Raw genomic sequence first — 26,319 nt, forward strand, 5'->3', positions numbered from 1 at the left:
CTGGCAGGGTAGAGGAGGGTAGCAGAGCACGCTGGCAGGGTACAGGAGGGTAGCAGGGCACGCTGGCAGGGTACGTTGGCAAGGAACAGGAGGGTAGCATGGCACGCTGGCAGGGTACAGGAGGGTAGCAGGGCACGCTGGCAGGGTACAGGAGGGTAGCAGGGCACGCTGGCAGGGTAGAGGAGGGTAGCAGAGCACGCTGGCAGGGTACAGGAGGGTAGCAGGGCACGCTGGCAGGGTAGAGGATGGTAGTAGGGCACGCTGGCAGGGTAGAGGAGGGTAGTAGGGCACGCTGGCAGGGTAGAGGAGGGTAGTAGGGCACGCTGGCAGGGTAGAGGAGGGTAGTAGGGCACGCTGGCAGGGTAGAGGGGGATAGCATGGCAAACTGGCAAGGAAGATGAGGATAGCAGGGCAAACTGGCAGGGTAGAGGAGGGTAGCAGGGCACACTGGCAGGGTACAGGAGGGTAGTAGGGCACGCTGGCAGGGTAGAGGAGGGTAGCAGAGCACGCTGGCAGGGTACAGGAGGGTAGCAGGGCACGCTGGCAGGGTACAGGAGGATAGCAGGGCACGTTGGCAAGGTACAGGAGGGTAGCATGGCACGCTGGCAGGGTACAGGAGGGTAGCAGGGCACGCTGGCAGGGTACAGGAGGGTAGCAGGGCACGCTGGCAGGGTAGAGGAGGGTAGCAGAGCACGCTGGCAGGGTACAGGGGGGTAGCAAGGCACGCTGGCAGGGTACAGGAGGGTAGCAGGGCACGCTGGCAGGGTACAGGAGGGTAGCATGGCACGCTGGCAGAGTACAGGAGGGTAGCAGGGCACGCTTGCAGGGTAGAGGGTGGTAGCATGGCACGCTGGCAGGGTACAGGAGGGCAGCAGGGCACGCTGGCAGGGTAGAGGGTAGCAGAGTACGCTGGCAGGGTACAGGAGGGTAGCATGGCTCGCTGGCAGGGTACAGGAGGGTAGCATGACACGCTGGCAGGGTACAGGAGGGTAGCAGGGCACACTGGCAGGGTACAGGAGGGTAGCATGACACGCTGGCAGGGTACAGGAGGGTAGCAGGGCACACTGGCAGGGTACAGGAGGGTAGCATGACACGCTGGCAGGGTACAGGAGGGTAGCAGGGCACGCTGGCAGGGTAGAGGAGGGTAGCAGAGCACGCTGGCAGGGTAGAGGAGGGTAGCAGAGCACGCTGGCAGGGTAGAGGAGGGTAGCATGGCACGCTGGCAGGGTAGAGGAGGATAGCAGGGCATGCTGGCAGGGTAGAGGAGGGTAGCAGGGCACGCTGGCAGGGTAGAAGAGGGTAGCACGGCACGCTGGCAAGGTAGAGGAGGGTAGCATGGCACGCTGGCAGGGTACAGGAGGGTAGCAGGGCACGCTGGCAGGGTAGAGGAGGGTAGTAGAGCACGCTGGCAGGGTAGAGGAGGTTAGCAGAGCACGCTGGCAGGGTAGAGGAGGGTAGCAGGGCACGCTGGCAGGGTAGAGGGTAGCAGGGCACACTGGCAGGGTAGAGGAGGATAGCATGGCAAACTGGCAAGGAAGAGGAGGATAGCAGGGCAAACTGGCAGGGTAGAGGAGGGTAGCAGGGCACGCTGGCAGGGTAGAGGATGGTAGTAGGGCACGCTGGCAGGGTAGAGGAGGGTAGCAGGGCACGCTGGCAGGGTAGAGGAGGGTAGTAGGGCACGCTGGCAGGGTAGAGGAGGATAGCATGGCAAACTGGCAAGGAAGATGAGGATAGCAGAGCAAACTGGCAGGGTAGAGGAGGGTAGCAGGGCACAGTGGCAGGGTAGAGGGGGATAGCAGGGCACACTGGCAGGGTAGAGGGGGGTAGCAGGGCACATTCACAGGGTAGAGGGTAGCAGGGCACACTGGCAGGGCAGAGTAGGGTAGTAGGGCACAATGGCATGGTACAGTAGGGTAGCAGGGCACACTGGTAGGGTACAGTAGGGTAGCAGGGCACACTGGCAGTACTACAGTGAACCAGGAGTGGTCAGTACAACAGTGAACCAGGAGTGGTCAGTACTACAGTGAACCAAGACTGGTCAGTACTACAGTGAACCAGGACTGGTCAGTACAACAGTGAACCAGGACTGGTCAGTACAACAGTGAACCAGGACTGGTCAGAACAACAGTGAACCAGGACTGGTCAGTACAAGAGTGAACCAGGACTGGTCAGTACTACAGTGAACCAGGACTGGTCAGTACTACAGTGAACCAGGACTGGTCAGTACAAGAGTGAACCAGGATTGGTCAGTACTACAGTGAACCAGGACTGGTCAGTACAACAGTGAACCAGGACTGGTCAGTACAACAGTGAACCAGGACTGGTCAGTACAACAGTGAACCAGGACTGGTCAGTACAACAGTGAACCAGGACTGGTCAGTACAACAGTGAACCAGGACTGGTCAGTACTACAGTGAACCAGGACTGGTCAGTACTACAGTGAACCAGGACTGGTCAGTACAACAGTGAACCAGGACTGGTCAGTACAACAGTGAACCAGGACTGGTCAGTACTACAGTGAACCAGGACTGGTCAGTACAACAGTGAACCAGGACTGGTCAGTACTACAGTGAACCAGGACTGGTCAGTACCACAGTGAACCAGGACTGGTCAGTACTACAGTGAACCAGGACTGGTCAGTACCACAGTGAACCGTGTTCTTGCATCATTCGTGATAGAAGTACACTCCCTAATACACGAGTGTACAACAAAGGGAGTAGAGGGAGGTTACAGTGTCCGGGGTTCGAATCTCCTCCGATACGGCTGGCAAACATTAGGGACGTGTTTCCATAAGACACCTACTGTCCCTGTTCACCCATCAGTATAAAATGGGTACCTGGGTGTTAGTCGACTGGTGTGGGTCGCATCCTGGGACAAAACTGACCTAATTTGCCCGAAATGCTCAGCATAACAAGTGGTTTCTATACAGTAGTGTATCATTGATGTCAGCTAGGACTATACCTTGAACATGTACTAGTAGTACATAAAGATATATTATTATTATTATTATTATTATTATTATTATTATTATTATTATTCTGCGATTAGAGGGACCCAGGACAATAGAAGGTATAGGTGTATAATGAATTACTTGATAAATACCATGCTATGCTCGGTATGGATTGTATATATATATCTCAGCGTCTCTCCCCTATTCTGTATTAATATCACTATATTTCTCCAGTTGATTATCTTAAAGTCTTCCTTATACACCTATCTGTACCATTCTGAGTTTTTTAAAAAACAGTTCTCCCACTTGTAAAACTTAAACTCTCCACTGATGAAAATTGGTTATCTATCGCTCACAGGACTGATATTCCTGCAACAAAGTCTGGTAATTTCTCGTCTCGTATGTAGTAACAGAAGAGAAAATGAAGCATTTGGGAGTTTTGTTTTAACGAGTGAAGATATTACAGCGCTGATGCTAAGCAAACACACTGATGATACTCTGGATGACAGGAAGACTTCCTACCACCGAGGGTCGATACTCTGGATGACAGGAAGACTTCCTAGCACCGAGGGTCGATACTCTGGATGACAGGAAGACTTCCTACCACCGAGGGTCGATACTCTGGATGACAGGAAGACTTCCTAGCACCGAGGGTCGATACTCTGGATGACAGGAAGACTTCCTACCACCGAGGGTCGATACTCTGGATGACAGAAAGACTTCCTAGCACCGAGGGTCGATACTCTGGATGACAGGAAGACTTCCTAGCACCGAGGGTCGATACTCTGGATGACAGGAAGACTTCCTAGCACCGAGGTTCGATACTCTGGATGACAGGAAGACTTCCTAGCACCGAGGGTCGATACTATGGATGACAGGAAGACTTCCTAGCACCGAGGGTCGATACTATGGATGACAGGAAGACTTCCTAGCACCGAGGGACGATACTCTGGATGACAGGAAGACTTCCTAGCACCGAGGGTCGATACTCTGGATGACAGGAAGACTTCCTAGCACCGAGGGTCGATACTCTGGATGACAGGAAGACTTCCTAGCACCGAGGGTCGATACTCTGGATGACAGGAAGACTTCCTAGCACCGAGGGTCGATACTCTGGATGACAGGAAGACTTCCTAGCACCGAGGGTCAATACTCTGGATGACAGGAAGACTTCCTAGCACCGAGGGTCAATACTCTGGATGACAGGAAGACTTCCTAGCACCGAGGGTCGATACTCTGGATGACAGGAAGACTTCCTAGCACCGAGGGTCGATACTCTGGATGACAGGAAGACTTCCAAGCACCGAGGGTGACAGGAAGACTTCCTAGCACCGAGGGTCGATACTCTGGATGACAGGAAGACTTCCAAGCACCGAGGGTCGATACTCTGGATGACAGGAAGACTTCCTACCACCGAGGGTCGTACACATGTTGGGAAAGGTTTGACTCAATATTTTTAATGAAAAAAAAAATTCACTAAATCGAGTGAAACAAAATTGGTACATTCAGAATGTTCTTTGATCACTGTAAGAGACACTCAGGAGTGACTGGCGAGAGTGAGGTATTAAGTGGGAGAGTGAGGTATTAAGTGGGAGAGTGAGGTATTAAGTGGGAGAGTGAGGTATTAAGTTAGATTTATCTGTGATCAAGAGCTATAGGTGGGGGTGGTAATGTTGAAGGTGGGGTGGTAATGTTGAAGGTGGGATGGTAATGTTGAAGGTGGGATGGTAATGTTGAAGGTGGGATGGTAATGTTGAAGGTGGGGTGGTAATGTTGAAGGTGGGGTGGTAATGTTGAAGGTGAAGGTGGGGTGGTAATGTTGAAGGTGGGATGGTAATGTTGAAGGTGGGATGGTAATGTTGAAGGTGGGGTGGTAATGTTGAAGGTGGGGTGGTAATGTTGAAGGTGGGATGGTAATGTTGAAGGTGGGGTGGTAACGCTGAAGGTGGGGTGGTAACGCTGAAGGTGGGGTGGTAATGTTGAAGGTGGGATGGTAATGTTGAAGGTGGGATGGTAATGTTGAAGGGGGGATGGTAATGTTGAAGGTGGGATGGTAATGTTGAAGGTGGGGTGGTAATGTTGAAGGTGGGGTGGTAATGTTGAAGGTGGGATGGTAATGTTGAAGGTGGGATGGTAATGTTGAAGGTGGGATGGTAATGTTGAAGGTGGGATGGTAATGTTGAAGGTGGGATGGTAATGTTGAAGGTGGGATGGTAATGTTGAAGGTGGGGTGGTAATGTTGAAGGTGGGGTGGTAATGTTGAAGGTGGGATGGTAATGTTGAAGGTGGGGTGGTAATGTTGAAGGTGGGGTGGTAATGTTGAAGGTGGGATGGTAATGTTGAAGGTGGGATGGTAATGTTGAAGGTGGGGTGGTAAAGTTGAAGGTGGGGGGGTGGTAATGTTGAAGGTGGGGTGGGCTGAATGGTAATGTTGAAGGTGGGGAAGGTGGGGTGGTAATGTTGAAGGTGGGATGATAATGTTGAAGGTGTGGGGTTCATGTTGAAGGTGGGATGGTAATGTTGAAGGTGGGATGGTAATGTTGAAGGTGGTAATGGAAGGTGGGGTGGTAACGCTGAAGGTGGGGTGGTAACGCTGAAGGTGGGGTGGTAATGTTGAAGGTGGGGTGGTAATGTTGAAGGTGGGGTGGTAATGTTGAAGGTGGGATGGTAATGTTGAAGGTGGGATGGTAATGTTGAAGGTGGGATGGTAATGTTGAAGGTGGGGTGGTAACGTTGAAGGTGGGATGGTAATGTTGAAGGTGGGGTGGTAACGTTGAAGGTGGGATGGTAATGTTGAAGGTGGGATGGTAATGTTGAAGGTGGGATGGTAATGTTGAAGGTGGGATGGTAATGTTGAAGGGGGGATGGTAATGTTGAAGGTGGGATGGTAATGTTGAAGGTAGGGTGGTAATGTTGAAGGTGGGGTGGTAACGTTGAAGGTGGGATGGTAACGTTGAAGGTGGGATGGTAATGTTGAAGGTGGGATGGTAATGTTGAAGGTGGGATGGTAATGTTGAAGGTGGGATGGTAATGTTGAAGGGGGGATGGTAATGTTGAAGGTGGGATGGTAATGTTGAAGGTAGGGTGGTAATGTTGAAGGTGGGATGGTAATGTTGAAGGTGGGATGGTAATGTTGAAGGTGGGGTGGTAATGTTGAAGGTGGGGTGGTAATGTTGAATGGTAATGTTGAAGGTGGGATGGTAACGTTGAAGGTGGGATGGTAATGTTGAAGGTGGGGTGGTAATGTTGAAGGTGGGATGGTAATGTTGAAGGTGGGATGGTAATGTTGAAGGTGGGGTGGTAACGTTGAAGGTGTAATGTTGAATGGTAACGTTGAAGGTGGGATGGTAATGTTGAAGGTGGGATGGTAAAGTTGAAGGTGGGATGGTAACGTTGAAGGTGGGATAGTAATGTTGAAGGTGGGGTGGTAATGTTGAAGGTGGGGTGGTAATGTTGAAGGTGTGGATGGTAATGTTGAAGGTGGGATGGTAATGTTGAAGGTGGGATGGTAATGTTGAAGGTGGGATGGTAACGTTGAAGGTGTAATGTTGAAGGTGGGGTGGTAATGTTGAAGGTTGAAGGTGGGATGGTAACGTTGAAGGTGGGATGGTAATGTTGAAGGTGGGATGGTAATGTTGAAGGTGGGATGGTAACGTTGAAGGTGGGATGGTAATGTTGAAGGTGGGATGGTAACGTTGAAGGTGGGATGGTAATGTTGAAGGTGGGATGGTAACGTTGAAGGTGGGATGATAACGTTGAAGGTGGGATGGTAATGTTGAAGGTGGGGTGGTAACGTTGAAGGTGGGATGGTAACGTTGAAGGTGGGATGGTAACGTTGAAGGATGTAATGGAAGGTGGGATAGTAATGTTGAAGGTGGGGTGGTAATGTTGAAGGTGGGGTGGTAATGTTGAAGGTGGGGTGGTAATGTTGAAAGTGGGGTGGTAATGTTGAAGGTGGGATGGTAAAGTTGAAGGAGGGATGGTAACGTTGAAGGTGGGATAGTAATGTTGAAGGTGGGGTGGTAATGTTGAAGGTGGGGTGGTAATGTTGAAGGTGGGATGGTAATGTTGAAGGTGGGGTGGTAATGTTGAAGGTGGGGTGGTAATGTTGAAGGTGGGATGGTAATGTTGAAAGTGGGATGGTAATGTTGAAGGGGGGATGGTAATGTTGAAGGGGGGATGGTAATGTTGAAGGTGGGGTGGTAATGTTGAAGGTGGGATGGTAATGTTGAAGGTGGGATGGTAATTTTGAAGGGGGGGGTGGTGATGTTGAAGGTGGGATGGTAACGTTGAAGGTGTGGATGGTAACGTTGAAGGTGTGGATGGTAACGTTGAAGGTGGGATGGTAACGTTGAAGGTGGGATGGTAATGTTGAAGGTGTGGATGGTAATGTTGAAGGTGTGGATGGTAACGTTGAAGGTGTGGATGGTAACGTTGAAGGTGGGATGGTAACGTTGAAGGTGGGATGGTAATGTTGAAGGTGGGATGGTAACGTTGAAGGTGGGATGGTAACGTTGAAGGTGTGGATGGTAATGTTGAAGGTGTGGATGGTAACGTTGAAGGTGTGGATGGTAACGTTGAAGGTGTGGATGGTAACGTTGAAGGTGTGGATGGTAACGTTGAAGGTGTGGATGGTAACGTTGAAGGAACAATTTATGAATGTACACTGTATGAACCGTTTAGTTTAAAATAAAAGAGGGATGTAGGAAGTGGATTGTAGTCTGTGTTTATGTACGTTAAGCTGAGAACACCTCAAGGTACTCGGAATATATTCATATTCAAGAAATGTGTTATGCTAAGTTAGGTTAGGTAAAATTTGTCAGGAAACAGGACAAATGCTTCCTGACATAGGTCTTAATAACAGGATGACCCGTGGCTGGAGCTTTTGGTCATCTGACCGAGCCATTCCGTTGGCTTACCAGATAAATGAAGAAGAAGAGAAGATAATATTATGTACCATGCACCGCTTAGTCAGAAGAAAGATGAATAGCAGGAAGAAGAGAAGGATTAGGTATGTTAAATTTAAAGACCTGCTTGATATAGAGTAAAAAAGAGACCAAAAGAGGGTGATGTGTTTTATGCAGCTGAGAGTGAGAAAGCTGACAGAAAGATGACAGTGAGAAAGCTGACAAAGCTGAGAGTGAGAAAGCTGAGAGTGAGAAAGTTGAGAGTGAGAAAGTTGAGAGTGAGAAAACTGATAGTGAGAAAGCTGAGTGAGAAAGCTGAGAGTGAGAAAGCTGAGAGTGAGAAAGCTGAGAGTGAGAAAGCTGAGAGTGAGAAAGCTGAGAGTGAGAAAGCTGAGAGTGAGAAAGTTGAGAGTGAGAAAGCTGAGAGTGAGAAAGCTGAGAGTGAGAAAGCTGAGAGTGAGAAAGCTGAGAGTGAGAAAGCTGAGAGTGAGAAAGCTGAGAGTGAGAAAGCTGAGAGTGAGAAAGCTGAGTGAGAAAGCTGAGAGTGAGAAAGCTGAGAGTGAGAAAGCTGAGAGTGAGAAAGCTGAGAGTGAGAAAGCTGAGAGTGAGAAAGCTGAGTGTGAGAAAGCTGAGTGTCAGAAAGCTGAGTGTCAGAAAGCTGAGAGTGAGAAAGCCGAGAGTGAGAAAGCCGAGAGTGAGAAAGCCGAGTATCAGAATGCTGAGTGTAAGAAAGCCGAGTGTCAGAAAGCCGAGTGTCAGAAACCGAGTGTCAGAAAGCCGAGTATCAGAAAGCTGAAAATGTCAGAAAGCTGTAGTGTGTTTTTAGGAGGAGTATAGTGAAATTTTAACAAGTATAAAGCATGTCTCAAATGGATTTAATGCCAATGTGAGACATTGTTGTGAAAGTTGTAACAAGGATAAGGTATGGTGAAGCATGCACTGGAACAGTGAAGTGACTGGACGATGGTGCAGAGGTATGGTGAAGCATGCACTGGAACAGTGAAGTGACTGGACGATGGTGCAGAGGTATGGTGAAACATGCACTGGAACAGTGAAGTGACTGGACGATGGTGCAGAGGTATGGTGAATCATACAGTGGAACAGTCTGAGGTGACTGGAGGTGACAAGTGTGTGTTTACATAAGAGGTCTTGATTCTGGTGAGGTTTTGCTCAGTGTCGAGCTTTATCAAGTTATAACTCAACACTGAGCGAAACGTCGTGAGCATAAAGACTTATGGAGATTCATCCCCACACGAGAGCAATTTGATGTACTGTGTGATACGCTATAAAATGTTCAGGGGCAGGTTTGTGGACGTATATATTTTACACTGGTGACTGGTGTATTTTAGACTGAAGATATTATATTATTGGAAAACATATCCATATAATATATATATATATATATATGTCGTGCCGAATATGTAAAACTGGTCATTTAGCAAGAACTCATTTAAAATTAAGTCCCTTCTAAAATTTTCTCTTATACGTTTGAAGATATATTTTTTTCATTAATGTTAATGTAAAAATTTTTAATTTTGCACCAAAAGAATCTTAGAAAACTTACCTAACCTTATTATAACAAGAACAATTTATTTTACCCTAACCCAACTAAATATATTTTAGATTTGTTTACAGTAATTTAATACTAAACAAACACAGGGAAATATATTTTTTTCGTTAGGTTCAGAATGATTTTGGCGAAATTATTGCATACACAAATTTTCACTTGTCCTATATGGCAAGATGAGCCTTGCTATTTAAGCCAAGATCGCAAGTTCTGCCTATTCGGCACGACATATATATATATATATATATATATATATATATATATATATATATATATATATATATATATATATATATATATATGCAATAAGATCACAGTAAACAGGTGATTTCAGAATATGCAAAACAACCACTGTGTTTACGAAAGTTCCTGTTGATGATTTATTAAGTTTCTTATCTGAAGAACTCGTTAACTATGATTTACCATTGCCAGTTCCTACTACCATTAAACTTATTAAGCTTTTCTTTGTTGATGCAAAAATTGTATTTAATAAGTTTTACACTCAGAAGTTTGGTATGGCAATGGGAAATCCTCTTTCACCTGTTCTTAGTAACCCATACATGGAAATTTTTGAAACAAGGTTGCTTAACACAATCCTCCCTAATAGAGCTAAATGGTTCAGATATGTTGATGATATTTTGTGTCTTATGCCCAAAAATGTAGATATGCACCATTTCCTTGGAAAATTAAATAGCTTAGCCCATTCTATAAACTTTACTGTCGAGTTTGAAGAAAATAACTCATTGCCTTTTCTAGATGTTTTAATTATTAAGGGTAATAATGAATTCAAATTTAAAATTTACAGAAAACCTACAAATAACTGTTCCTATGTCCACTATTATTCTTCGCATCAAGATAGAGTCAAACTGTCTGTTTTCTCATCAATGTTTTTGAGAGCTTTACGAATTTGTAGTCCTGAGTTCATAGATGAGGAAATGTCCAAAATTTATGAAATAGGTGATTTAAAATACCCAAGAAATGTAATTGATAAATCTTTTAAAGTTGCTAGAAATACTTTTTACAATCCAAAAAGGGACAACCAATCTTATTCAACTAAAAATATGTTGGTTCTCCCTTACCATGAAAACTTGGTTGATATGCCTTCTCTTCTTAAGACTTTTAATATTAAAGTTGTATTCAAAAATCTTGATACAGTAAAAAAAACTTTTGATAAAGAATTCCCCCCCAAATGCTAATGGATGTGTCTATGAGATTCCTTGTAAAATTTGCGATAAAGTTTATTACGGTCAAACTGGTAAAAATCTCGAACTAAGATTAAAACAACATAAATATAGCATTAGAACTGGACAAGATTCCAATGCTCTATTTATTCATGTAAGAGATTTTAACCATCCAATTGATTTTCAAAAAGTTGAGAAAGTAGTATCAAGCAAGTCCATGGTCGACAGGAATATAATTGAATCTTGTTTCATAAAAAGCAGTTTTAACAATGAATATTTCCTTTGGTTTATATAAATTAGATCCATTTATAATTAATAGAATTTGGGAAGAATTTAATAATACACTGGACAAATAATAATTTTTAAAATTTCTTATTTCTTGGGTAGAATAGTTTGTTGGTGGGCTGTGCGAAGGACCTGTCCAGTTGGGCCGGCGCGCGTCAGGTGTTTAACTGTTGTGGGATCTGATAGTGAGGTGTTGGCCAGACCCCTTATATACCTTCCTTGGATGCTTTACTTTCATAGTTTCTCGATAATGCGAGTAGTCACGAAAGCGCTTGGAATTTCTCTAGTCTTTCACAGTTGTTGTTTTGCATTCATATATATATATATATATATATATATATATATATATATATGTCGTGCCGAATAGGCAGAACTTGCGAGTTTGGTTAAATAGCAACGTTCATCTTGCCATATAGGACAAGTGAAAATTTGTGTATGCAATAATTTCGCCCAAATCATTCTGAACCTAACGAAAAAAATATATTTAACTGTGTTTGTTTAATATTAAATTATTGAAAACAAATCTAAAATATATTTAGTTGGGCTAGGCTAAAATAAATTGTTCTTGTTATAATAAGGTTAGGTAAGTTTTCTAAGATTCTTTTGGTGCAAAATTATAAATTTTTACATTAACATTAAAGAAAAAAATATCTTTCAACGTATAAGAGAAAATTTTAGAAAGGACTTTATTTTAAATGAGTTCTTGCTAACTGACCAGTTTTACATATTCGGCACGACATGTATATATATATATATATATATATATATATATATATATATATATATATATATATATATATATATATAAATATATATATATATATATATATATATATATATATAAATATATATATATATATATATATATATATATAAATATATATATATATATATATATGTATAAATATATATATATATATATATATATATATATATATATAAATATATATATATATAAATATATATATATATATATATATATATATATATATATATATATAATCAATAACAACACTGCACTAGCCAAGGACTCGAACCCGTGTTGTATACGATCCTTAAGAGTAGCGCATCCAGCTGGACTGGATGTTGTACTCGCTACCCAAGGATACACGATGGTGTGGATGATTCTAGGCTAATTTCACTAGTCCCTGTTTGGTGTACAACGAGCAGTATTTTATATACTGTGACCACGAACCAACGTGTGTCCTTGGGTTCGAGTCCTTGGCTAGTGCAGTGATTAATACCATTCGTTCGTCGTTACACTAATTTTTATAATATATATATATATATATATATATATATATATATATATATATATATATATATGAATTTGGTAGGGTGTGCAAAAGAAGAAAATTAAAAGTGAATACAGGAAAGAGTAAGGTTATGTGGATAACAAAAAGATTAGGTGATGAAAGATTGGATATGAGATTGGAGGGAGAGAGTATGGAGGAGGTGAATGTATTCAGATATTTGGGAGTGGACGTGTCAACGGATGGGTCTATGAAAGATGAGGTGAATCATAGAATTGATGAGGGGGAAAGGGTGAGTGGTGCACTTAGGAGTCTGTGGAGACAAAGAACTTTGTCCTTGGAGGCAAAGAGGGGAATGTATGAGAGTATAGTTTTACCAACGCTCTTATATGGGTGTGAAGCATGGGTGATGAATGTTGCAGCGAGGAGAAGGCTGGAGGCAGTGGAGATGTCATGTCTGAGGGCAATGTGTGGTGTGAATATAATGCAGAGAATTCGTAGTTTGGAAGTTAGGAGGAGGTGTGGGATTACCAAAACTGTTGTCCAGAGGGCTAAGGAAGGGTTGTTGAGGTGGTTCGGACATGTAGAGAGAATGGAGCGAAACAGAGTGACTTCAAGAGTGTATCAGTCTGTAGTGGAAGGAAGGCGGGATAGGGGTCGGCCTAGGAAAGGTTGGAGGGAGGGGGTAAAGGAGGTTTTGTGTGCGAGGGGCTTGGACTTCCAGCAGGCATGCGTGAGCGTGTTTGATAGGAGTGAATGGAGACAAATGGTTTTTAATACTTGACGTGCTGTTGGAGTGTGAGCAAAGTAACATTTATGAAGGGGTTCAGGGAAACCGGCAGGCCGGACTTGAGTCCTGGAGATGGGAAGTACAGTGCCTGCACTCTTAAGGAGGGGTGTTATGTTGCAGTTTAAAAACTGTAGTGTAAAGCACCCTTCTGGCAAGACAGTGATGGAGTGGAGTGAATGATGGTGAAAGTTTTTCTTTTTCGGGCCACCCTGCCTTGGTGGGAATCGGCCAGTGTGATAATATATATATATATATATATATATATATATATATATATATATATATATATATATATATATATATATATATATATATATATATATTGCCGAATGGGTAAAACTTGCGATTTTCACTTAAACAGCAACGCTCTTCTTGCTAAATAAGGCAAGCGAAAACATGTGCATGCAATAATTCCGCAAAAATCATTCTGAACCTAACGAGAAAAATACATTTCATTGTTTGTTTACTATTAAATTATTGTAAATTTGTCTAAAATATGTTTAGTTGAATTAGGCTAAATTAAATTGTGCTTATTATAAGGTTAGGGAAGTTTTCTAAGGTTCTTTTAGTGCAAAATTATCAATTTAACATAATTCAAAAAAAAGTTCTTTAAACGTAGAAGAGAAAATTTTAGAATGGACAATTTTAAGTGAGTTCTTGCTAACTGACCAGTTTTACCTATTAGGCAAGATTTTTATATATATATATATATATATATATATATATATATATATATATATATATATATATATATATATATATATATATATATAAAGGGGTGACATACGGATAGATTCACTTGCAGGTAACCAGAGAAAGAGCAGCAGTAAAGTGACAAATTAAGAGAGAAGTGCAAGTACGTAGAACAAGAGATGTAAGAGCATGAAAAGGAAATACATGTGAGAGACAAGAGTAATTCTCGATAGTAAGGAAAGAGAGAGAGAGGGGGGGAGGGGATGGCTGAGGTTACGTAAGGGAAGGTGTAGGTGGAAAGAGAAATGCTCAGTGGAACGATGAGAAATGAAAAAGGAAAAACGTCGTTGACTGGTTCGAACAACGTAAAAATAATGCAAGATGAATTAAATCTTGCAAAGTGCGTAAAAGAAAATAAGTTTTCTAAGGTTCTTTTGGTACAAAATCATTATTATATTAATATAAATTAAAAATACAGTGGACCCCCGCATAACGATTACCTCCGAATGCGACCAATTATGTAAGTGTATTTATGTAAGTGCGTTTGTTCGTGTATGTTTGGGGGTCTGAAAGGAATAATCTACTTCACAATATTCCTTATGGGAATAAATTCGGTCAGTACTGGCACCTGAACATACTTATGGAGTGAAAAAATATCGTTAACCGGGGGTCCACTGTATATATTTAAATGTAAGAGAAAATTTTAGAAAGGGCTTAATTTTAAGCGAGTTCTTGCTAATTGACAAGTTTTACCTATTCAGCACATTATATATATATATATATATATATATATATATATATATATACACACACACACCCCGCACAAACCCCCACACCCACCCCACACAACCCTTCCCCCCCACACACAAACACTGCGTGCAAATTTGTTAAAACATAAAAGGATGAGTAGCATAATAATTACTGGTGAATAAATCTGTCAAACACATCGGGTTGAGTGTCAGGTAGAAATAATAGTGATGAGAAGTGCAAAAATATAACAGTGAATTTTAAGAAAATTGATGATCTAGGAGTGAAATGACACATTGACGCTTTCGTAAATGGTCTTTAATAGGATGTATCAGTGAGCAAGGTGGCAATTGTTGCAAATTTAAGAAGCATTGTTAAATACTAGTAAGTTTGTGTATATTTAGAGAGAGAGAGAGAGAGAGAGAAAGGTTCTATAGGAACATGGAAGAAAGAGTTCCAGTAAGAGCGGAACCTTCACAAAGATTTGTGATTGAACACTTGAGTGTTTAATATATTATAGACTTGAGATTTTAAGATAACTCAATGTTGGTGACCAGTGATCTTTGAAGAGAAGAAATTTGCAATAGACGGAAGTTTGCCAATTGCTGGAAAAAAAAATCACGAAAAACTCTTATCGAGACAAAGTTCCGTTCTTGTAGAGCTTTATTAAGCTAAATAATTTGCTAAAGCTCTACAGAGCGAAACGTTGTCCGTTGTTCGGTGTTTGTTCTTGTCTTTCGTCAGCAGAACACTAATGTCCAGGGTTCTTAGTGAATCTAAAGAGAAGTTAGAGAGGTTGGTGGAGAAGACAAGAAAAGTTGGAGAGGTTGGTGGATAAGACAAGAAAAGTTGGAGAGGTTGGTGGATAAGACAAGAGAAGTTGGAGAGGTTGGTGGAGAAGACAAGAGAAGTTGAAGAGGTTGGTGGAGAAGACAAGAAAAGTTGGAGAGGTTGGTGGAGAAGACAAGAAAAGTTGGAGAGGTTGGTGGAGAAGACAAGAAAAGTTGGAGAGGTTGGTGGATAAGACAAGAGAAGTTGAAGAGGTTGGTGGAGAAGACAAGAAAAGTTGGAGAGGTTGGTGGAGAAGACAAGAGAAGTTGAAGAGGTTGGTGGAGAAGACAAGAAAAGTTAAAAGGAAGAAGGACGTAAATACTGAGAATGAGAAAGGTAATGGGAGAGGAAAGAAATTTCGCCTTATGAAAAATGAACAAAAAGCTGAGCACTGGTGAGTTAACTGTGTGTGTGTGTGTGTGTGTGTGTGTGTGTGTGTGTGTGTGTGTGTGTGTGTGTGTGTGTGTGTGTGTGTGTGTGTGTGTGTGTGTGTGTGTGTCTTGCCTGTGTCTGTCTTGCCTGTGTCTGTCTTGCCTGTGTCTGTCTTGCCTGTGTCTGTCTTGCCTGTGTCTGTCTTGCCTGTGTCTGTCTTGCCTGTGTCTGTCTTGCCTGTGTCTGTCTTGCCTGTGTCTGTCTTGCCTGTGTCTGTCTTGCCTGTGTCTGTCTTGCCTGTGTCTGTCTTGCCTGTGTCTGTCTTGCCTGTGTCTGTCTTGCCTGTGTCTGTCTTGCCTGTGTCTGTCTTGCCTGTGTCTGTCTTGCCTGTGTCTGTCTTGCCTGTGTCTGTCTTGCCTGTGTCTGTCTTGCCTGTGTCTGTCTTGCCTGTGTCTGTCTTGCCTGTGTCTGTCTTGCCTGTGTCTGTCTTGCCTGTGTCTGTCTTGCCTGTGTCTGTCTTGCCTGTGTCTGTCTTGCCTGTGTCTGTCTTGCCTGTGTCTGTCTTGCCTGTGTCTGTCTTGCCTGTGTCTGTCTTGCCTGTGTCTGTCTTGCCTGTGTCTGTCTTGCCTGTGTCTGTCTTGTCTGTGTCTGTCTTGCCTGTGTCTGTCTTGCCTGTGTCTGTCTTGCCTGTGTCTGTCTTGTCTGTGTCTGTCTTGCCTGTGTCTGTCTTGTCTGTGTCTGTCTTGTCTGTGTCTGTCTTGTCTGTCGGAAAGAAGGAGAGAGGGGGGGGGGGTTAACATGAACTTCTGAATGACAATCTTTGTATGGATGAGAGACATTGTCTTTGGACGAGAAACATTGTCTTTAAATGAGAGAAATTGTCTTTGGATGGATAAGACACACTAAGTATGAAGCATAATTCCGTATTGTTTAAGGTTGCTGTTGGTGGCAGAATTTACTCCTGTGGTGTTTCCATAGATATCGGTGTAAGTATTATACAAAGAACAAAAGAAATTTGAAAGTAAGCTGGTGTATGATGTGATAAAGATCTGTGGAAGGGCTGTTGAGATGCTGTGATCGGATGGAATGGTGCAAGATAGGCAGGTAAAGAGTACTTTCACAGGCAGATGATAGGCGACATAGGGGACGTACAAAGGAGGGTTGTGAAGGTGGTTGTGTGAGGCAGGTGAGCTAATAAATGAGCTACTTAATAATCTTGAATAACATACAATATACTTTTATCTAGTGATGACAGTAGCAAGGCTAGCTTCAACATTTTCAATGCCTATATTTCCATGCAAGTTTTTTTTTTTTAATACGGCAGCAGGGCGTTTGTTTACCCATGTCTACTGGTGTGGGCAGTGTGAGGCGGAGGGAGTTGAGGGCGGGGAGGCAGCCGCCTGCTCTTCTCTCCTGACCTCATGTGTCCAAACACGATCTGTAGAATTTCCAGGGACTGTAATATAAGTCTTCTCAGGTACTTTCTCACTCACTCACAGTTTCTCTCACAATTTCTCTCTCTCTCTCTCTCCTACATATTATTTATGGGAAAATGCTAAACCTCTAGGAATCATACAGCGCCTGTGCTCCCTCTCATTACCTGCATCCCTCCCTCTCTTGCTTACCTGGCCTCCCTCTGTTTCACAGTCTTCCTCTCTCCTCCTCCCTCTATCCCCCTCCCTCCCCACCCCTCTCTCTCTCTCTCTCTCTCTCTCTCTCTCACAATGAATACTTTCTACATGGTTACACATTACAATTTCAACAAATCATTTCATATTTCACAACGTGTGAGCTATTTCACTATATCAGTTCACTATAAAGGCTAGCCTTCACAACACAATATTACAGAGCAAACGGGTAGCAAAATGTATAAAAGTATTTTACTGAATATAAAGCAACATGCAAAAACGAATAAAGGGTGAAGCTGGAGCCATCTGTGAGATGCATCTTGCACTTCCTCTGTTAGCTTCAGACTGTGCGTGTGCGCGCGCGCGCGTGAGTGTGAGTGTGTGTGAGTGTGTGTGTGTGTGTGTGTGTGAGTGTGTGTGTGTGTGTGTGTGTGTGTGTGTGTGTGTGTGTGTGTGTGTGTGTGTGTGTGTGTGTGTGTGTGTGTGTGTGTGTGTGTGTGTTGAGCAGTGTCTGGTCCAGCTGCGAATCAGTCGAGGAATGATGTCAGGGCGAAGGCTGCCGGCGGTTGCCCGTCTTGAAGTACAACTATCGTGTAAACATGAGTGTTGAAGGGCTGGCTTGAGGGGGGTACCTTGCTTGGTCGAGGAGTGTGTGTGGAGGACTAAGTATCCAAGAGAGTGGTGCATACTAAAGATGACAACAGGTGTGGTACATACTGAAGGTGACAGCAAGTGTGGTACATACTGAAGGCGACAAGTGTGGTACATACTGAAGGCGACAACAAGTGTGGTACATACTGAAGGCGACAACAAGTGTGGTACATACTGAAGGCGACAAGTGTGGTACATACTGAAGGCGACAAGTGTGGTACATACTGAAGGCGACAAGTGTGGTACATACTGAAGACAAGTGTGGTACATACTGAAGGAGACAACAAGTGTGGTACATACTGAAGGCGACAACAGGTGTGGTACATACTGAAGGTGACAACAGGTGTGGTACATACTGAAGGTGACAACAGGTGTGGTACATACTGAAGGTGACAACAGGTGTGGTACATACTGAAGGTGACAACAGGTGTGGTACATACTGAAGGTGACAACAGGTGTGGTACATACTGAAGGTGACAACAGGTGTGGTACATACTGAAGGTGACAACAGGTGTGGTACATACTGAAGGTGACAACAGGTGTGGTACATACTGAAGGTGACAACAAGTGTGGTACATACTGAAGGTGACAACAGGTGTGGTACATACTGAAGGTGACAACAGGTGTGGTGCTTACTGAAGGTGACAACAGGTGTGGTACATACTGAAGGTGACAACAAGTGTGGTACATACTGAAGGTGACAACAGGTGTGGTACATACTGAAGGTGACAACAGGTGTGGTACATACTGAAGGTGACAAGTGTGGTACATACTGAAGGTGACAACAGGTGTGGTACATACTGAAGGTGACAACAGGTGTGGTACATACTGAAGGTGACAACAGGTGTGGTGCTTACTGAAGGTGACAACAGGTGTGGTACATACTGAAGGTGACAACAGGTGTGGTGCTTACTGAAGGTGACAACAGGTGTGGTACATACTGAAGGTGACAACAAGTGTGGTACATACTGAAGGTGACAACAGGTGTGGTACATACTGAAGGTGACAACAGGTGTGGTACATACTGAAGGTGACAAGTGTGGTACATACTGAAGGTGACAAGTGTGGTACATACTGAAGGTGACAAGTGTGGTACATACTGAAGGTGACAAGTGTGGTACATACTGAAGGTGACATCAGGTGTGGTACATATTGAAGGTGACAACAGGTGTGGTACATATTGAAGGTGACAACAGGTGTGGTGCTTACTGAAGGTGACAACAGGTGTGGTACATACTGAAGGTGACAACAGGTGTGGTGCTTACTGAAGGTGACAACAGGTGTGGTGCTTACTGAAGGTGACAACAGGTGTGGTGCTTACTGAAGGTGACAACAGGTGTGGTGCTTACTGAAGGTGACAACAGGTGTGGTGCTTACTGAAGGTGACAACAGGTGTGGTACATACTGAGGGTGACAACAGGTTTGGTATATACTGAAGGTGACAACAAGTGTGGTACATACTGAAGGTGGCAACAAGTGTGGTACATACCGAAGGTGACAACAAGTGTGGTACATACTGAAGGGGACAACAAGTGTGGTACATACCGAAGGTGACAAGTGTGGTACATACCGAAGGTGACAACAAGTGTGGTACATACCGAAGGTGACAACAAGTGTGGTACACACCGAAGGTGACAAGTGTGGTACATACTGAAGGGGACAACAAGTGTGGTACACACCGAAGGTGACAAGTGTGGTACATACCGAAGGTGACAACAAGTGTGGTACACGCCGAAGGTGACAACAAGTGTGGTACATACTGAAGGGGACAACAAGTGTGGTATATACTGAAGGTGACAACAGGTGTGGTACATACTGAAGATGACAACAAGTGGGGTACATACTGAAGGGGACAACAAGTGTGGTACATACTGAAGATGACAACAAGTGTGGTACATACTGAAGGTGACAACAAGTGTGGTATATACTGAAGGTGACAACAAGTGTGGTACATACTGAAGGTGACAACAAGTGTGGTACATACTGAAGATGACAACAAGTGGGGTACATACTGAAGGGGACAACAAGTGTGGTACATACTGAAGATGACAACAAGTGGGGTACATACTGAAGATGACAACAAGTGGGGTACATACTGAAGGTGACAACAAGTGGGGTACATACTGAAGGTGACAACAAGTGGGGTACATACTGAAGGTGACAACAAGTGTGGTACATACTGAAGGTGACAACAAGTGTGGTATATACTGAAGGTGACAACAAGTGTGGTACATACTGAAGGTGACAACAAGTGTGGTACATACTGAAGATGACAACAAGTGGGGTACATACTGAAGGGGACAACAAGTGTGGTACATACTGAAGATGACAACAAGTGGGGTACATACTGAAGGTGACAACAAGTGGGGTACATACTGAAGGTGACAACAAGTGTGGTACATACTGAAGGTGACAACAAGTGTGGTATATACTGAAGGTGACAACAGGTGTGGTACATACTGAAGATGACAACAAGTGGGGTACATACTGAAGGGGACAACAAGTGTGGTACATACTGAAGATGACAACAAGTGGGGTACATACTGAAGGTGACAACAAGTGGGGTACATACTGAAGGTGACAACAAGTGTGGTACATACTGAAGGGGACAAGTGTGGTACATACTGAAGGGAACAAGTGTGGTACATACTGAAGGGGACAACAAGTGTGGTACATACTGAAGGGGACAACAAGTGTGGTACATACTGAAGGGGACAACAAGTTTGGTACATACTGAATGGAACAAGTGTGGTACATACTGAAGGTGAGGTCAAACTTTAATACTGTTTATCAGTCTACTTAGTAACACAATTTCCAGATTAGGAATAACAAGTAATGGGTATATATATATATATATATATATATATATATATATATATATATATATATATATATATATATATATATATATATATATATATATATATATATATATACATGTTCTGAGGCACACAACAGCACACTTGCTTTTACGCTACGTATCAGATTACATCTATGAGAAATAGTTGGCTATCTTTGCAAAGTTCTTAAAATTCTGTCACGGAATTCTTTCAATGTATGAACCATCTCGTGTTGATTGTAAATACTGGTAATCACTCATTACGTGATAGAACACTGATGGGGTCAAGTCATGTTTGCAATATGTTTGACATGTGATCATACCTTGTAGCTGCTAGGCTATGAGAGTTTATCTCAGTGATCTTGTGGCTAATAAGCTATAATAGAGTAGCTCAGTGATCTTGTGGCTGGTAGGCTACAAGTGTAGCTCAGTGATCTTGTGGCTGGTAGGCTACAAGTGTAGCTCAGTGATCTTGTGGCTGGTAGGCTACAAGTGTGTAGCTCAGTGATCTTGTGGCTGGTAGGCTACAAGTGTGTAGCTCAGTGATCTTGTGGCTGGTAGGCTACAAGTGTGTAGCTCAGTGATCTTATGGCTGGTAGGCTACAAGTGTAGCTCGGTGATCTTGTGGCTGGTAGGCTACAAGTGTAGCTCGGTGATCTTATGGCTGGTAGGCTACAAGTGTGTAGCTCGGTGATCTTATGGCTGGTAGGCTACAAGTGTAGCTCAGTGATCTTGTGGCTGGTAGGCTACAAGTGTAGCTCAGTGATCTTGTGGCTGGTAGGCTACAAGTGTAACTCAGTGATCTTGTGGCTGGTAGGCTACAAGTGTAACTCAGTGATCTTGTGGCTGGTAGGCTACAAGTGTAACTCAGTGATCTTGTGGCTGGTAGGCTACAAGTGTAAGTCAGTGATCTTGTGGCTGGTAGGCTACAAGTGTAACTCAGTGATCTTGTGGCTGGTAGGCTACAAGTGTAACTCAGTGATCTTGTGGCTGGTAGGCTACAAGTGTAGCTCAGTGATCTTGTGACTGGTAGGCTACAAGTGTAGCTCAGTGATCTTGTGGCTGGTAGGCTACAAGTGTAACTCAGTGATCTTGTGGCTGGTAGGCTACAAGTGTAATTCAGTGATCTTGTGGCTGGTAGGCTACAAGTGTAACTCAGTGATCTTGTGGCTGGTAGGCTACAAGTGTAACTCAGTGATCTTGTGGCTGGTAGGCTACAAGTGTAGCTCAGTGATCTTGTGGCTAGTAGGCTACAAGTGTAACTCAGTGATCTTGTGGCTGGTAGGCTACAAGTGTAACTCAGTGATCTTGTGGCTGGTAGGCTACAAGTGTAACTCAGTGATCTTGTGGCTGGTAGGCTACAAGTGTAACTCAGTGATCTTGTGGCTGGTAGGCTACAAGTGTAACTCAGTGATCTTGTGGCTGGTAGGCTACAAGTGTAACTCAGTGATCTTGTGGCTGGTAGGCTACAAGTGTAACTCAGTGATCTTGTGGCTGGTAGGCTACAAGTGTAACTCAGTGATCTTGTGGCTGGTAGGCTACAAGTGTAACTCAGTGATCTTGTGGCTGGTAGGCTACAAGTGTAGCTCAGTGAACTTGTGGCTGGTAGGCTACAAGTGTAACTCAGTGATCTTGTGGCTGGTAGGCTACGAGTGTAGCTCAGTGATCTTGTGGCTGGTAGGCTACAAGTGTAGCTCAGTGATCTTGTGGCTGGTAGGCTACAAGTGTAACTCGGTGATCTTGTGGCTGGTAGGCTACAAGTGTAACTCGGTGATCTTGTGGCTGGTAGGCTACAAGTGTAACTCAGTGATCTTGTGGCTGGTAGGCTACAAGTGTAACTCAGTGATCTTGTGGCTGGTAGGCTACAAGTGTAACTCAGTGATCTTGTGGCTGGTAGGCTACAAGTGTAACTCAGTGATCTTGTGGCTGGTAGGCTACAAGTGTAACTCAGTGATCTTGTGGCTGGTAGGCTACAAGTGTAACTCAGTGATCTTGTGGCTGGTAGGCTACAAGTGTAACTCAGTGATCTTGTGGCTGGTAGGCTACAAGTGTAACTCAGTGATCTTGTGGCTGGTAGGCTACAAGTGTAACTCAGTGATCTTGTGGCTGGTAGGCTACAAGTGTAACTCAGTGATCTTGTGGCTGGTAGGCTACAAGTGTAACTCAGTGATCTTGTGGCTGGTAGGCTACAAGTGTAACTCAGTGATCTTGTGGCTGGTAGGCTACAAGTGTAACTCAGTGATCTTGTGGCTGGTAGGCTACAAGTGTAGCTCAGTGATCTTGTGGCTGGTAGGCTACAAGTGTAACTCAGTGATCTTGTGGCTGGTAGGCTACAAGTGTAACTCAGTGATCTTGTGGCTGGTAGGCTACAAGTGTAACTCAGTGATCTTGTGGCTGGTAGGCTACAAGTGTAGCTCAGTGATCTTGTGGCTGGTAGGCTACAAGTGTAGCTCAGTGATCTTGTGGCTGGTAGGCTACAAGTGTAGCTCAGTGATCTTGTGGCTGGTAGGCTACAAGTGTAACTCAGTGATCTTGTGGCTGGTAGGCTACAAGTGTAGCTCAGTGATCTTGTGGTTGGTAGGCTACAAGTGTAACTCAGTGAACTTGTGGCTGGTAGGCTACAAGTGTAACTCAGTGATCTTGTGGCTGGTAGGCTACAAGTGTAACTCAGTGATCTTGTGGCTGGTAGGCTACAAGTGTAGCTCAGTGATCTTGTGGCTGGTAGGCTACAAGTGTAACTCAGTGAACTTGTGGCTGGTAGGCTACAAGTGTAACTCAGTGATCTTGTGGCTGGTAGGCTACAAGTGTAACTCAGTGATCTTGTGGCTGGTAGGCTACAAGTGTAGCTCAGTGATCTTGTGGCTGGTAGGCTACAAGTGTAACTCAGTGATCTTGTGGCTGGTAGGCTACAAGTGTAACTCAGTGATCTTGTGGCTGGTAGGCTACAAGTGTAACTCAGTGATCTTGTGGCTGGTAGGCTACAAGTGTAGCTCAGTGAACTTGTGGCTGGTAGGCTACAAGTGTAACTCAGTGATCTTGTGGCTGGTAGGCTACAAGTGTAACTCAGTGATCTTGTGGCTGGTAGGCTACAAGTGTAACTCAGTGATCTTGTGGCTGGTAGGCTACAAGTGTAACTCAGTGATCTTGTGGCTGGTAGGCTACAAGTGTAACTCAGTGATCTTGTGGCTGGTAGGCTACAAGTGTAACTCAGTGATCTTGTGGCTGGTAGGCTACAAGTGTAACTCAGTGATCTTGTGGCTGGTAGGCTACAAGTGTAACTCAGTGATCTTGTGGCTGGTAGGCTACAAGTGTAACTCAGTGATCTTGTGGCTGGTAGGCTACAAGTGTAACTCAGTGATCTTGTGGCTGGTAGGCTACAAGTGTAACTCAGTGATCTTGTGGCTGGTAGGCTACAAGTGTAGCTCAGTGATCTTGTGGCTGGTAGGCTACAAGTGTAGCTCAGTGATCTTGTGGCTGGTAGGCTACAAGTGTAGCTCAGTGATCTTGTGGCTGGTAGGCTACAAGTGTAGCTCAGTGATCTTGTGGCTGGTAGGCTACAAGTGTAACTCAGTGATCTTGTGGCTGGTAGGCTACAAGTGTAGCTCAGTGATCTTGTGGCTGGTAGGCTACAAGTGTAACTCAGTGATCTTGTGGCTGGTAGGCTACAAGTGTAGCTCAGTGATCTTGTGGCTGGTAGGCTACAAGTGTAACTCAGTGATCTTGTGGCTGGTAGGCTACAAGTGTGTAGCTCAGTGATCTTGTGGCTGGTAGGCTACAAGTGTAGCTCAGTGATCTTGTGGCTGGTAGGCTACAAGTGTAACTCAGTGATCTTGTGGCTGGTAGGCTACAAGTGTGTAGCTCAGTGATCTTGTGGCTGGTAGGCTACACGTGTAACTCAGTGATCTTGTGGCTGGTAGGCTACAAGTGTAACTCAGTGATCTTGTGGCTGGTAGGCTACAAGTGTAACTCAGTGATCTTGTGGCTGGTAGGCTACAAGTGTAACTCAGTGATCTTGTGGCTGGTAGGCTACAAGTGTACCTCAGTGATCTTGTGGCTGGTAGGCTACAAGTGTACCTCAGTGATCTTGTGGCTGGTAGGCTACAAGTGTAACTCAGTGATCTTGTGGCTGGTAGGCTACAAGTGTAGCTCAGTGATCTTGTGGCTGGTAGGCTACAAGTGTAACTCAGTGATCTTGTGGCTGGTAGGCTACAAGTGTAACTCAGTGATCTTGTGGCTGGTAGGCTACAAGTGTAGCTCAGTGATCTTGTGGCTGGTAGGCTACAAGTGTAGCTCAGTGATCTTGTGGCTGGTAGGCTACAAGTGTAGCTCAGTGATCTTGTGGCTGGTAGGCTACAAGTGTAGCTCAGTGATCTTGTGGCTGGTAGGCTACAAGTGTAGCTCAGTGATCTTTTATATTAACTTATCGTTTTGAAGAATCGGGGGGACTGATCACCTTATCATCTAATGTCTTTGTACATCATCTCTGTAATGAATGGCTTAAGCCACTCGTTGGCGAAATTCCTGTAATTCCTCAACTTACCGATATCATATACCGTTTTGTAATGTTAATTATCGTCATTTTACTACGATAAATTTCTTACGAGTACCCAACGTTAATTTCTTAACGCTTCCTGTAATCTTATACTATTATTGCATCTTAGAGAAGGTTGTATTGATTTGTAAAAACGCTTATTTGACCAAAATGAAACGAATTATAACAAGAACGACAACGATACATCTGGTCACGATGTGCTAGAACGTACAGCAAAGAAACATTGAGATCTTCACGAATAACACTTGCGGTACGAGAAAGTGGCACACAGGGTAGAGAATTACATGCAGAGATGGGATAATTGTAGGTGGGCGGAGAATGCCTGAGCTTTTGTACCAGTTACATAAACAATTTTGATCCTATCCAAGATTGTCTCTGAACATCTGATTGTGTTTTTCCTGTTCAATTTAGCTACGACAGAGATCGTCGTCTTGAAACTGTTGTCTGTAACAGTGATTGTACTGGATGTCTGGCAAGCATCAACTTCAGGTGTCACTAACTGAAACAGCTGGTGCTCTGTAGTGTCTGCGAGAGTGGCATCCTAGGACTGTGATTCCCCACAAGCCACTGCAGTGACAGCAAACACACCGAGTCACTCCATACTCCAAGTCGCGCATTCATTGGGAGGAATGAACCTCGAAGCAAATCGCACGTGTCCTAAAGGAGGAGGAAGGCATCCTGCTCGCAACACTACTTTTTTTTTTGTTTTGCTGCTGAGCTTTTGTTGATCCGTTGACTTTGATGACTAGGTTGTGGCTAAGCTTTGAGATTCATATCAGATAACTTCGTGCCTGGCTCTGTGGAGCTGAAATATCTCTATCTTATAACTTCGTGCTTGGGTCTGTGATGAGGACCTCAAGGTCTCGTCTGCGCCCTAGTCACTCTTTCACCAGTAAACCTCATCTAGCATATTGACCTAGAACTTGCTGAGGCACAGTGGCTGCCAGGTCAGCTTAGCTGCTACAGGTGGAGACATTGCCAGTATTTTCAGTACGGGTTCTCATCAAATGATTGATATTGTGTTGGTCACAAGTTTCTTTTTGCATGAACTTACACAGGCAGTACAAACTTGC

At 44.0% G+C, this 26,319-nt stretch overlaps 1 protein-coding gene across 5 annotated transcripts in view; it reads right to left on the reverse strand.

Moving 5' to 3' along the window:
- Nucleotides 1-26,319, reverse strand: part of LOC128694595 (uncharacterized) — a 693,925-nt gene that overhangs the window by 28,465 nt on the left and 639,141 nt on the right. The window contains exon 6 of one of the 5 annotated variants that reach the window (XR_011393423.1): nucleotides 16,917-17,014. The exons of 3 other annotated variants lie outside the window; for them this stretch is intronic. Coding sequence is in view for 1 of the 2 variants with exons in the window: in XM_070095971.1 (XP_069952072.1) it covers nucleotides 16,996-17,014 (19 nt within the window). In the remaining variant the exon portion in view is untranslated. Of the gene's footprint in view, nucleotides 1-16,312; nucleotides 17,015-26,319 lie in introns of those variants that run through there. One more of the 5 variants, XM_070095971.1, reaches the window with a different exon arrangement.

The sequence above is a fragment of the Cherax quadricarinatus genome, chromosome 51 (genome assembly GCF_038502225.1).
Source record: "Cherax quadricarinatus isolate ZL_2023a chromosome 51, ASM3850222v1, whole genome shotgun sequence".
NCBI lineage: Eukaryota > Metazoa > Arthropoda > Malacostraca > Decapoda > Parastacidae > Cherax > Cherax quadricarinatus.